At 37.0% G+C, this 14,345-nt stretch overlaps 1 protein-coding gene across 1 annotated transcript; it reads right to left on the reverse strand.

Moving 5' to 3' along the window:
• Positions 1 to 3,357: 3,357 nt before the first annotated feature.
• LOC144234204 (olfactory receptor 4A47-like) lies at positions 3,358 to 4,287 on the reverse strand. The gene has a single exon (XM_077767482.1). The coding sequence runs from the start codon at positions 4,285 to 4,287 to the stop codon at positions 3,358 to 3,360; it is 930 nt and encodes a 309-aa protein (XP_077623608.1).
• Between the last annotated feature and the right edge of the window lie 10,058 nt (positions 4,288 to 14,345).

Genomic DNA, 14,345 nt, shown 5'->3' on the forward strand with positions numbered 1-14,345 from the left:
TAAAAGTTTTATGGAACCACAAAAGACCCCAAGTAGTCAAAACAATTCTGAAGGAGAAAAACAAAGCTGGTGGCATCACGATTCCGGATTTCGAGCTATATTACAAAGCTATAGTCTTCAAGACAGTATGGTACTGGCACAAAAATAGACACATAGATCAATGAAACAGAATAGAAAACCCAGAAATGTACCCACAACTATATGGTCAACTAGTTTTTGACAAAGCAGGAAAGAATATTCAATGGGAAAAGGGCGGTGTCTTCAACAAATGGTATTGGGACAGCAATATACAGAAGAATGAAGTTGGACCACTTTCTTACATCATACACAAAACTAAATTTGAAATGGGTGAAAGACCTAAATGTGAGACAGAAAACCATCAAAATCCTAGAGGAGAACAAGGCAACATCCTGTTTGACCTCGGCCACAACAACTTGTTCCTACACATGTCATTGAAGGCAAGAAAATAAAAGCAAACATGAACGATTGGGACTTTATCAAATTAAAAATATGTACAGGGAAGGAAACCAATAAACAAAACTAAGGGCAACCTACAGGATGGAAGAAGATATTTGCAAGTGACATATCTGATAAAGGGTTGGTATCCAAAATCTATAAAGAACTTCTCAAACTCAACACCCAAAAAATAAATAACCCAGTTAAGAAATGGGCAGAAGACATGAATAGACATTTTTCCAAAGAAAACATCCAGATGGCTAACAGACACACAAAAAGATGCTCAACATCATTTGTCATCAGGGAAATACAAACTGAAACCACAATGAGATATCACCTCATACTTGTCAGAATGGCTAAAGTTAACAACCCAAGAAACACCAGGTGTTAACAAGGATGTAGAGAAAGGAGAGTCCTTTTACACTGTTGGTGGGAATGCAAATTGGTACACTCATTCTGGAGAAAAGTATGGAGGTTCCTCAAGAAACCAAAAATAGAACTACCCTATGACCAAGTAAATTAGTCTTAGGTATTTACCCACAGGATACAAAAATACAGATTCAAGGGGGTACATGCATCCCAATGCTATAGCAGCATTATCAACAATAGCCAAACTATGGAGGAGAGTCCAAATGTCCATCAAATGATGAATGGATAAAGATGTGGTATATATATACAATGGAGTATTACTCAGCCATCAAAACAAATGAAATCCTGCCACTTAAATGACGTGGATGGATCTAGAATGTCTTATGCTAAGCTAAATAAGTCAATCAGAGGAAGATAAATACCATATGATTTCACTCATACATGAAATTTAAGAAACCAAACAGATGACCATATGAGAAGGGTTGGGGCGGGGTGGAGGGGGAAGAGAACTGAGGAAAACAAACCATATGAGACTCTTAATGATAGAGAAAAAAAACTATGGGTTGATAAAGGCAGGCAGGTGGGAGATGGTCTACATGGGGGAGGGTAATAAGGAGAGACTTGTGATGAATACTGAGTGCTGTATGTAAGTGAGGAATCACTGAATTCTACTTCTGAAACCAATAATGCACTGTATATTAACTAAACTTTATTTTTTATAAAAGGGGGAAAAGTAAAAACTTCTTTTTAATTAAAAACCAAAGAGGAAAGAACTTTAAGAGACCTTTCTCCTAAGAACGTATGTGATTTCCCTATAAAAAAATTTAAACATTAAATGAAAAAAAATTCGTAAACCAAAAGCATTCTATATAGTATACAAAATATAAAAACACATACAAGACAGAAAGATAATAGTTACATACACAATACTAAAAGGATCATTTCTTTAGAATGTAATAAATCATAAAAATATGCATGGAAAAGATCAATGATTGAATAAATAGGTAAAAGCATGAATAGATAATTCACAGAAAAAGAAATACAAATCATATTCAACATGTGAATAAACTCAAAAATATTGCAATTTAATTGGATTGTTTATGCCATAAATATATATCAGGTACAGGTGGTTGAGAATGTGGACTGACGTACTCTCACAGACTGTGAGCATTAGTGTAGCTATTAGTACAATCTCTAGGTTGGCAGTTTGGTGATAACTATGAATAACAACATTAAACTATCTGACCATTGTTTCAAATACATGTGTCAGCAATTCTACTCCTAGGAACTCATACTTATACCTATTCACAAGCATGTAATTATCGTAAAATTCTTTGTCATAGAAAAAGGTTACTAATAACATGAATAGAGACGGATACATTTATTTTATATACATTTATATGTATATGTATATGGAGTACAAGAAAAACTAAGAGATCTCTATGGACTGGTATGCAATATCTTCAAGATGTTGCGAATGATTTTTCTTATATGTGGAAGTAAAAAAGAACAAATGGATAAAACCAGAAAAGGATTCATCCTACAGAGAAAAACGTGGCGTCTGCCAGGGCTGAGGAGGTTGGAGGGATAGGTAAAATGGGTGAAAGGAACGAAAGGTACAAAGTTTCAGTTATGTCACAAGAAGAAAAGTACAGCATAGGGAACACAGTGAGTACATTACAGCAACTTTTAATGGTAACAAATAAAAGTTACACATATCATGATACGAGCATTTCTTAATGTATATGATTGTTAAGTCACTATGTTATGTACCAGAAACTAGGACAATATTGTATGGCAACAGTTTTTCAATTAAAAAAATCATAAATAAATAAAACTATCCTAAACTTAAAAGTTTATTTAATAAAAAAGTTGTATACTAAAATTTAAATGCAGAGAAAAATTCACATGCATATACTTGAATACAAATGCATGTGTAAAGGTTATTACCTCAGAAATCTTAAGAAACAGATTAAGTGAATGCTTCTGGAAAAGAGGACTAGAGACTGTGTTAAGAGATGAGTAGGTAATTTATTCATATTTTATCCCATTATGTAAGGCTTACTCTTTTACTATTTATTATTATCCATTGCACTTCAATTTTTGTTATAAAAACAAAAGTGCGACACAAAGTATTTTGCATAGAGGGCAACAGAAACTTACTGAACAAGACAGTCTATACATCATTAAATATTATAAATAGTAAAATAAAAAGAATTACCTTAAATGATAGGAATCTAAAAAAATAATACTAAGTACCAGGAAAAAACATAAATTGATAAAAAATTAGTGTAATCATATAAAATTTCCTCATTAATTCATTACCTGTTGTTGACTCCTTTTACAAGGAATTAAACTTTTTCTAAATGAATTGATCCACAAGGGATTATGGACCAGGAAGAGAAACTGTTATGAAAGCACAATCATCCAGTTCATTGACAAAAGACAGTCAGAATCATTTTAAGAAGTCTTCCACATTCTTGGAAAATGGGGGCCAATGTCAAATAATTCTCTTCACGGTAGATGATACGTTCATTTACTACTTGATGTGACATTTTTCCTCCACAGCTTCTTCATAGCATCTGTCATCTCAGAATTTCTCAGAGTGTAGATCAGGGGGTTCAGCATGGGGGTTATGACCGTATAAAACACACTCAATGATTTGTCAATGGGGAAGGTCTTAGCAGGTCTCGCGTACATGAAAATACATGGAACAAAGAAGAAGACCACCACGGTGATGTGGGAACCACAGGTCTGGAGGGCTTTCCGCCTCCCTTCTGGACTAAGGTTCTTCAGAGAGTGCAAGATGACACCATAAGAGATGAGCAAGAGCACAAACACAATTGTGCAGATCATCCCTCCATTGGCCACCACTAACAGCCCAATGACATACGTGTCAGTACAGACCAGTTTCAGTAAGGGGTACATGTCACAGAAATAATGATCAATGACATTGGGACCACAAAATGGGAGACTATAAATCGTGCTAACCTGAATTACTGAATGCAGAAAACCTCCAACCCAAGACACTACCAGCAGCACAACACACACCCTTTGCCTCATAATAACCAAATAATGCAAGGGCTTACAGATGGCCACATAGCGGTCATAGGCCATCATCAGCAGAAGAAAGATCTCTGTTCCACCAAAAAGATGCTCTGTAAATAGCTGGATCATACAATGTTGAAACGATATGGTATTTTCTCCAAATATCAAATCTGAAATCAATCTGGGAGAAATAGAAGAAGAATAAATGACATCCATAAAAGATAAGTTGGCAAGAAACAAGTACATGCGTGAGCCCAGTGTCTTACTGACAGTTACAGTCACCAAAATGAGGAGGTTGCCCACCACAGTCAAAATATAGAAGAGCAAGAATATAATAAAAAGGACCTTCTGTTTCTTTCCATCCTGTGTGAGGCCCAGGAGGACAAAGTAGGTTACATTGTTTCTTGGCTCCATCCAGTCTGCAGAAGAGCTGACTTCTTATATTAGAAGCAGCTGATCTACAAAATAAGAGGGGTACATGCATTATAAGATTATTGATTCATTCGATTAAAAGCATGTAGAAGGAGTACCTGTTTGTGTCACATGTGTGACATGTGTCATAGACACTAGGATTTCAAGTTGACTAAGCCATGGTTTCCTACACTCGGTGATATCATACATAATAATCACCAATATAAAAGGTGCCATTATAAAATACTCACACAATGTGAAGGTCCCAGGATAGGAATATATCTACCAAACAGGAATCAAAGAAGCTTCCCAAAGGAAGCAATGCTTCAGCTGAGTTTTAAAGGAAAAGTGGAAGATCAAGAGAAGAGAGCAAGGGAATTCCACAGAAAGGTTCACAGTTTCTAAAGTCCCAAAAGTGAAATACTTGAGACCCAATTAAGGCAACTGACATATTCAAAGTGAGTGAATCTAATTAGGAATAGAAGGTCACTGCCCTGGGTTGTCTCTTCCCTCGCTGAGACCTCTTTCTTAGGGTCTTTGGTTGGAGATGCCTCCTTTCCCTGACCAAAAAATGGGGAAGCATCCACTATTGTGTCTCTCCCTTAATTGTTAAATATGCAACATCTCCAACTTCAGAAATCTTCATTGGATATCAATTCAGGCCTTATAAAACTAAATTTTTAATTTTGCACAATAAACATAGGTGTTTTCCACATCATTAAATGGTACCACCTTCCCCATCATTGCTCAGACAAGAAATAATCAGTGTCCTTCTTGCCTTTCTTGCAGTCATGTCACATATTAATACCTTTAACAAATGATATTAATCCCTTTTAAAATATGTCACAAATATGATCATTTCCCTTCCCTCCCTACCTCCCCTGGCCCACTGCATTACCTTCTACCCTGTCCCTCCCTTTCATTCTGGTCTCCATCAATTTGTTCTCCTAATACAGCTTAAAAATGATCCTTTTAAAATCTGATTCTGATCTATCACTTTACTGCTCACAATGCCTACGGTGGATTCTAATCACACACTTACAACTTAAGGAATCACAGTCCATTTTACAGTAACAGGAATTATAATCCTCATTCACAGTTGAACAAATCGAGGCTCAGAACATCTAATTAATTTTCCCAACGTCAACCATTTTTAAGTGAAAAAACTAGAGTTGGAATCAAAGTTTTCTTTCTCTCAAAATGATCTCACTTTTACATAATAAAGAGAGTCACACAATTGCAAAGGCTGGTTCCCACGATTTACTGTCAGTCTTACCTTATAAAGTGATGTCCACAATCTGAAGAAACACATTTGACTTATTCCCAGCAACCTGGATTTCTTCTGTCATCCACTTTAACAAGAAAGGGCAAAAAGCTGCATTATTGCTTAAGGACATATTTTGTTTCATTTGACTGCCTATCCATTTTTTCCATAGTTTCTCCTGGTTATTCAGAAGGTTGCTTTCATTTGCACTGTAGATGACTTCCTAGGAATTCCATGTTCCACACAGAAAGACAAAATTTATCACATTAGGATAATTTACCAAAGACAAGAAACTCCTATCCTTACACAAGAAAAATAGCAACCAGCCAGTTCCCAGGGAGATTTTTCTCAAGTAACTTCTTTCCCTCTAATTTCTAAATAGAAAAATACCATTCAATGGCTTAGCCATCCTGATTCTATAGTGTTGGTTTCATCAGATTAGCTGACTTGATATTTTAAAAGACGTCCTTGGGCTTTTCCTTGGGTAATGTTTTAAGCCTAACAGAAACCTCCTAAAAAATGTGTATCAGTTGTTAAGAGCATTGTCTCCCCCTTACAGGCAAACATTACTGGACATTTTATCCTTCTAACCACATTCCTCATTAAGTCCTACAACTGGAAAATGTCCAAGACTGATTCTTGCTTAATTAAATTCACTGGGAATTTTCACAAAAATCTTCAAAAATATCTATATAAAGATACTATTAGGCCAAATCACATAATTATGTCAGAAAGACGTGACATTAACAAAAAAATAACTTTAGAACCATTGTAAGACCACTGCCAGTCAAGAATTTCAGCCCAGTTATTTTGTTTTAGGGAAGATTAATTTTTCATGTATTTCTCTGCTCCCCATAGCAAGTTTTTCTTCCCTTTTATTAATACTCAATTTATGCTGCCTTGAAGTATGATTTGACATTTTATTTTTTGTAGATTTCAACATAATAACTCTTTATTCAATTACTTTTTATTATTATTATTATTTGGAGCTCTTACTTACTGCCAGGAACCATGCTGTGAGTGAGAATGCAGCAATTTATGAAATAGGGAAAAAAATTATGCAAATACTCCTTCCTCCATGGACCTTATATTCTCATGATAGAGGGAGGCAGTATATAGGGGAACAACTTAGTAATTATAGTCTTCATCAGTGCCAATAAGACAGCAAACAGGGTATGCAGGGAGAATTCTACTATGGAGAAGGTGACCAAGGAAGGCTTTTCTTCCACAGGATAGAAAGTGGCTACCATCAGAAAAACTGTTACAGGTAGCAAAATTAAGCAATTTGTTCTCACTTAACTCATGGCATGACTTATATGTAGAAAATGCTAAAAGTTATACAGGAATTTTTATTTCAGTCCCCTTTTGAAAAGGAGTAGTAAGTGTGGGCACTCTCATGTTGTGCCTAATGGTAGCAGGAAAGCTTTCAACCTTCACTCTTGAGGGTTATATTAGCTGTGGATCTGTCATATATGGCCTTTATTATATTGGGTTACATTCCTTCCACACCAAATTTTTTGAGATTTTTTAAAAATTCAGGTTAGTTTAAACACAGTGTAATCTTCACTTCAGGAGTAGAACCCAATGATTCATATCTTACATAGAACATCCAATGTTTGGGGAGCCTGGGTGGTTCAGTCGGTTGAGCATCCAGCTTCGGCTCAGGTCATGATCTTAGTTCGTGGGTTCAAGACCCACGTCAGGCTCTGTGCTGACAACTAGCTCAGAGCCTGGAGCCTATCTTTGCATTCTGTGTCTCCCTCTCTCTCTGACCCTCCCCTGCTCACACTGTCTCTATCTCTCTCTCAAAAATAAATAAAAACATCAAGAAAAATTTTTTTAAAAAGAGCATCCAATGTTCATCCAGAAAAGTGCCCTCTTTAATGCCCGTCACCCATTTAACCTGTCCCCCCACCCACCTACCCCTTTGTTCTCTGTATTGAAGAGTCTCATATGGTTTGCCTCCCTAATAAGAGGGCTTGCTAAATTTCATTCTAGTAAATGATCTTTATCTTATATTTTAGTATGTTTACTGAGCATATAATTTATTGTGCTATTGGTGAAAGCTATGTGAGAATTCTATATTATGTTTGCAAGTTCTTGGAAGTTAAAACTTATTTATTTTATATGATAAATAAGGTATTTTATTTTATCTTAATTTGTTCCTTCCTCAGTGGACTGTTTTCCTTATGTAAATTCAGCTTTCTTATTTCTTTAATTATCATTTATTTATGTATTTATTTAAGAGTTTATTTAAATTCTAGTAAACATATAAGGTAATGTTAGTTTCAAGTGTAGAATTTAGTGATTCATCATTTACATTCAACACCCAGTGCTCATCACAAATGTCCTCCTTTATGCCCATCACCATTTAGTCCACTCCCCAACCACCTCCCCAACAGCAGCACTCAGTCTGTTCTCTATAGTTAAGAGTTCCTGATGGTTTGCCTCCCTTACTTTTTTTTCCCTTCCCCTATGTTCACCTGTTTTGCTTCTTAAATTCCACTTCAGTGAAACCATATGGTATTGTCTTTCTCTGACTTATTTCACTTAGCATAGTACACACACATTGTTGCAAATGGGAAGATTTTACTATTTTTATAATATTCCATTTTATATATCAATCTTCTTTATCTGTTCATCAGTAGCTGGATATTTGGGCTCTTTCCATAATTTGGCTATTGTTGATAATGCTTCTATAAATGTTGGGATGCATGTGCCCATTTGCATCTGTATTTTTGGATCCTTCGGGTAAATACCTAGTAATGTTATTCCTGGGTGATAGGATAGTTCTGATTTTAATTTTTTGAGAAACCTTGATGCTGTTTCCCAGAGTGGCTGCACCAGTTTGCATTCCCATCAACAGTATATTTCTGCATCCTTACCAACATCTGCTATCTCTTGTGTTGTTAATTTTACCCATTCTGACACGTGTGAAGTGATATCTCATGTGATGTTGAGTATCTGTTAGCCATCTAGAAGTCTTCTTTGGAGAAATGTAAATCATGTCTTAGTCCCCATTTCTTAACTGGATTATTTGTTTGGGGGATGTTGAGGTTGATAGTTTCCTTATATATTTCACATACTAACCCTTTATCAGATATGTCATTTGCAGATATTTTCTCCTATTCTTTAGATTTTAGTTTTGTTGATGGTTTCTTTTGCTGTGTAGAAACTTTTTATCTTGGTGAAGTCCCAATAGTTCATTTTGCTTTTGTTTCCCTTGCCATCAGTGACATGTTTAGTAAGGAGACATGGTATGGCCAAGGTCAAAGAGGTTCCTGCCTGTGTTCTGCAGATTTTGATGGTTTCCTGTCTCATATTTAGGTCTTTCATCCATTTTGAATTTATTTTTATGCATGGTGTAAGAAAGTTGTCCAATTTCATCCTTCTGAATGTTGTTGTTCAGTTTTCCCAACACTCTGTTGAAGAGAATTTTTCTATTTTTTCCATTTTCAATTTGCTTTGTTGAAGATGAGTTGACCATATAGTTGTGGGTCCATTTCTGGGTTTTCTATTCTGTTCCATTGATCTACATATCTTTTTTTGAGCCAGTACCATATTGTCTTGATCACTACAGCTTTGTAATACAACTTGAAGTCTGGAATTGTGATGCCTCCAGCCTTGCTTTTCATTCTCAATATAGCTTTGACTATTTGGTGTCGTTTGTGGTTCCACACAAATTTTAGGATTGTTTGTACTAGCTTTGTGAAAAATGCTGGTGGCACTTGATAGGGATTGCATTAAATCTGTAGATTGTTTTGGGTAGCATATTTTTAACAGTATTTCTTCTTCCAATCCATGAGCATGGAAATGTTTTTGCATTTACTTGTGTCCTCTTCAATTTCTTTCATCAGTATTTTATAATTTTCAGAGTAGACAACACTCTCCTCTTTGGTTAGATTGATTCCTAGGTAACACAGTTTTTGGTGCAATTGTAAATGGGATAGATTCCTTAATTTCTCTCTTTCTTTTGCTTCATTATTGATAAATAGAAAAGCAACAGATTTCTATACATTGATTTTTGTATCCTGCAACTTTGCTGAATTTGTGTATCACATTGATTTTTGTATTCTGCAACTTTGCTGAATTTGTGTATCAGTTCTAGCGGTTGTTTAGTGGAGTCTTTCAGGTTTATATGGAGTATCATGTCATCTGGTATAGTGAATGCTTGACTTCTTCCTTGCCAATTTGGATGCCTTTTATTTCTTTTTTGTTATCTGATTGCTGAGCTAGGACTTTGATTACTATGTAAATAACAGTGTTGAGGGTGGAAATCCCTTGTTCATCCCATGTTCATCCCTTGTAGAGGCTCTCAGTTTTTCCCCACTGAGGATGATATAAGCTATGGGTCTATTGTTTATGGCCTTTATTTTGAGGTATGTTCCATCTATCCCTACATTATTGAGGGTTTTTATCAAGAATGGATGCTATATTTTGTCAAATGTTTTTTTTTCTGCATCTATTGACAGGATCATATTGTTCGTATCCTTTCTTTTATTAATATGTTATGTTACATCCATTGATTTGCAAACCACCCTTGTAGCCTAGGAATAAATCCCACTTGATTGGAGTGAATAATTCATCTAATATACTGTTGGTTTCTATTTGCTTGTTGAGAATTTTTGCATCCATGTTCATCAGAATTGGCCTAGAATTCTCTTTTTTAGTGGGGTCTTTATCTGGTTTTGGATTCAAGGTAATGCTGGCGTCATAAAATGAGTTTGGAAGTTTTGTTCCCATTTCTCTTTTTTGGAAGTTTGAGAATAGATGTAAACTTCTTTAAATGTCTGGTAGAGGGCGCTGTGTATCTCAGCTGGGTAAGCGTCTGACTTCAGTTCAGGTCATGATCTCGGGGTTCATGTGTTCAAGCCCTGCATCAGGCTCTGTGCTGACAGCTCAGGGCCTGAAGCCTGCTTCAGATTCTGTGTCTCCCTCTCCCTCTGTCCCACCCCTGTTTGCACTTTGTCTCTGTCTTTCAGCAATGATCAAACATTAAAAAAAAATTTTTTTTTTAATGTCTGGAAGAATTTTTCAGGCAAGCTACCTAGCCCTGGACATTATTTGTTGGAAGATACTTTTCATTACTGCTTCCATTTCTTTGCTGGTTGTGGGCTTGTTCAAATTTTCTATTTCTTTGAGTTTCAGTTTTGGTAGTTCATATGTTTCTAGAAATTTATCTTTTTCCTTCAGATTGCCCAATTTGTTGACATATGATTTTTCATAATATTCTTATATAATTATTTATATTTCTGCAGTGTTGGTTGTGAGATCTCCACTTTCATTCATGATTTTATTTCTGGGGGGGTACTTTCTCTTTTCTTTTGGAAGCCTGGCTAGTGGCTTATTAATTTTGTTAATTCTTTCAAAGAACCAACTCTTGTTGCCATTGATCTGTTCTACTGAAGGTTTTGTTGTTGTTGTTTTTGTTGTTACTATATCATTTATTTCTACTCTAATCTTTATTATTTCCCTACTTCTGCTGGCCTTAGGCTTTATTTGCTGTTTCTTTTCTTGCATCTTGATATAGGCCTGTATTGCTATGTACTTCCCTCTTTTGATCACTCTCATTGCATCCTAACAGTTTTGAACTATCATGTTTTCATTTTCATTTTCTTCCTTTTTTTTTTTTTTTACTTAATTTCCTGGTTAACCCATTCTTTCTTTACTAGGATGTCTTTAACGTCCATGTATTTGAGGTCTTTCCAAATTCTGTCTTTTGGTTGACTTCAGGTTTCATTTCATTGTGGCCTGAAAATATGCATGGTAGGATCTCAAGTTTTTTGTACTTGTTGAGGTCTGATTTGTGAACCAGTATGTGATCTATTCTGGAGAATGTTCCATTTACACTTGAAAAAAGACAATGTGTATTCTTCTGCTTTATTATGAAACATTCGAAATGTATCTGTTATGTCCATCTGGTCCAGTGTGTCACTCAAAGCCATTGTTTCCTTATTGATTTTCTGCTTAGATAATCTGTCCATTACTATCAGTGGGGTGTTAAAGTCCCTTACTCTATTTGTTTTACTATCAATGAATCTCTTTATATATGTTTTTAAGTTTTTTGTATATTTATCTTTTTCAAGTTGGGGGCATAAATATTTACAATTGTAGTTCTTGTCAGATAGTTCCCTTTATCTTGAAAAAGTGCCCTTCTTCATCTCTTGTTACAATCTTGGACTTAAAATCTAGTTTGTCTGATATAAGTAAGGCTGTCCTGGTTTTCTTTTGATGTGCATCAGCATAATAAATTGTCCTCCATCCCCTCACTTTCAATATGCTGGTGTGTGTAGGTCTAAAATGCACCTTCATAGGCAACACGTAAATTTTTTTTTTAATCCATTCTGATACCCTATGTCTTTTGATTGGAACATTTAGTCCATTTCCATTTAGAGTGATTTTTGATAGATATGAACTTAGTACCATTGTATTACCTGTAATATTAGTGTTTCTGGATATTTTCTCTGTTTCTTTCTAGTCTTTGGTGTTATTGATCTTTCTCTCCCACTCAAAGGGTCTCCTTTAATTTTTCCTGCAGGGCTGGCTTAGTGGTCACAAACTCCTTTAGTTTTTGGTTGTCTGGGCGACTCTTTGGCTCTCTTTCTATTCTGAGTGAGAGCCTTGCTGGATAAAGTATTCTTCGTTGCATGTTTCCCATTCAGTATGTTGAATATATCATCCCACTCACTGCTGTCCTGCCAAATTTCTGTAGAGAGCTGCTGCTAACTTTATTTGTCTTCCCTTGGAGGTTAGGGATTTTTTAGCCTTGCTGCTTTCAGGATTCTTTCCTTATCTTTGTATTTTGCAAATTTTACTACAATAGGTCTTGATATTGGCCTGCTTTTGTTGATCTTGATGGGAGTTCTCTGTGCCTCCTGGATTTGGATGTCTGTTTTCTTCCCCAGATTAGGTAAGTTTTCATCTATAATTTTCTCATATAAACCTTCTGTGCCTTTTTCCTCTCTTCTTTGGAGACTCCTAACATTTTTATGATTTATGGAGTCACTGAGTTTTCTTTTTTTTATATTTTTTAATGTTTTATTTATTTCTGAGAGACAGAGAGAGAGAGAGAGAGAGAGAGACAGTGTCAGCAGGGAAGGGTCAGAGAGAGAGGGAGATACAGAATCTGAAACAGGTTCCAGGCTCTGAGCTGGCTGTCAGCACAGAGCCTAACGCAGGGCTTGAACCCACAAACCGTGAGATTGTGACTGAGCTGAAGTCCAACACTTAACCAAATGAGCCACCCAGGTGCCCCAAGTCAGTGAGTTTTCTAAGTCTGTGTTAATGATCCAACATTTTTCTTCCCCTTTCTTTTCAGCTTCATTTTTCCCCATAATTCTATATTCTATATCACTAACTCATTCATCTGCTTCTTCCATTCTCGTGGTCATTCTCGCTAGTTGGTTCTGCATCTCGGTTATAGCTCTTGTTAATATCAGCATGACTAGTTTTAAGACTTTTAGCTCTGTGGTAAGGGTTTTCCTGGTGTCTTCTATGTTTTACTTAAGCCCAGCTAGTAACTTTATGATTGCTGTTTTAAATTCTGGATCAGGCATTTATTATTATATCTGTTTTGATTAGATCCCTGGCTGTGACCTCTTCTTGTTCTTTCTTTTAGGATGGAGTCCTCCATCTTGGTATTTTTGTCTATGTCTCTGTCTTCTGTGTGCTAGGAAAGCCTGTTATGTTTCCTGCTGCTGAGAGTAATGGCTATATTAAGAATAGGTCATGTACAGTCAAGGGTCCAGCACTTCAGGAAGTGTTTCTAGTGTATGCTGTGTGCATTCTACTGTTGTGCTTTGGCTGCTCTTTCCCTCAGGTTAGTCCTCTGAAGACTTTCTTCTTGCCTGCAGTGGCATACGTTTGGGTGTGTCCACTGAGTGGTGACTTTTAACTAGGTGTGTTTTGGTATGCTTGTTAAAACGGGCTAGACTTCTTTCCCCTAGAGCTAAAGTTTTGCAGCACTCTATGCTCAGTAAACTTGGTGCACGCAAGGCGTTGGGGTTGGTCTTCTCAGGGAAGGGCCTACTACTGCTCTGACTCTCGGGCATACTTGCCATAGTTCAGAAGCACCTGCAGGACACAGGTTTCAGGGCCTGGTGTAAGTGGCTTAGCCTCCAATGTGGGTACTGTGCTGCTCACTGGAGTCCCTCTGTGCTGAGGGAGAGGAGATCACACCCCTGCTGTACAGGAAGACCTGACAGATGAGCAGTCTCTTCTCATTTGTCCCAGGCTTCCCTCAGATGCCTGTCTTTACCCTCTATCTGAGCTATCTACCCAGCCAGTTGTGCAGTGCTCCTCTGCAAAAGGATCACATCTTCTGTCCCAGAAGGGCAGTCGCACCAAGGTGCAGGACGTGGAGTTTATGGCAAAGCTCAGAAAAAAAGCCAGCATCTAGGTCAGCCTCCTTCAGCAGGCATCTCAGTCAATGAACGGGGCAGCTCAGTGGCGCCCACTGGCTCCTTTGTCCGTGGAGGGGCAGTGCCATCTCTCCCAAATACATGCTAAGAAGGGGAACTCTCTCTCCCAGTGTGACCCAGGGGATCCTCAGACCCTGATGTGTACTCCTGGGCCTCTGCCCTCCTTACCCACTGGGGCACCTATATGCCCACCAGGCTCTACCTCAGCAATGGCACAGACTTCTAAAACTTTGAGCTCTGCTGCTTGGGAAAACTTCTGATAAACAATCCCTCTTATTTTCCCCAACAATGATTTTAGGAAACTGTTTTTCTTGTGCAGTGTCTTACACTCTGTTCTCTCTCTCTTTTCTCTCTCTCTCTTTTCTCCTTCCTCCCTC

This window comes from Crocuta crocuta, unplaced genomic scaffold (genome assembly GCF_008692635.1).
Source record: "Crocuta crocuta isolate KB4526 unplaced genomic scaffold, BGI_CrCroc_1.0 scaffold330, whole genome shotgun sequence".
Classification (NCBI taxonomy): domain Eukaryota; kingdom Metazoa; phylum Chordata; class Mammalia; order Carnivora; family Hyaenidae; genus Crocuta; species Crocuta crocuta.

Bases quoted from the DNA above. Each gene is read 5' to 3' on its own strand.
- LOC144234204 (XM_077767482.1), bottom strand. From the start codon at position 4,287: ATGGAGCCAAGAAACAATGTAACCTACTTTGTCCTCCTGGGCCTCACA.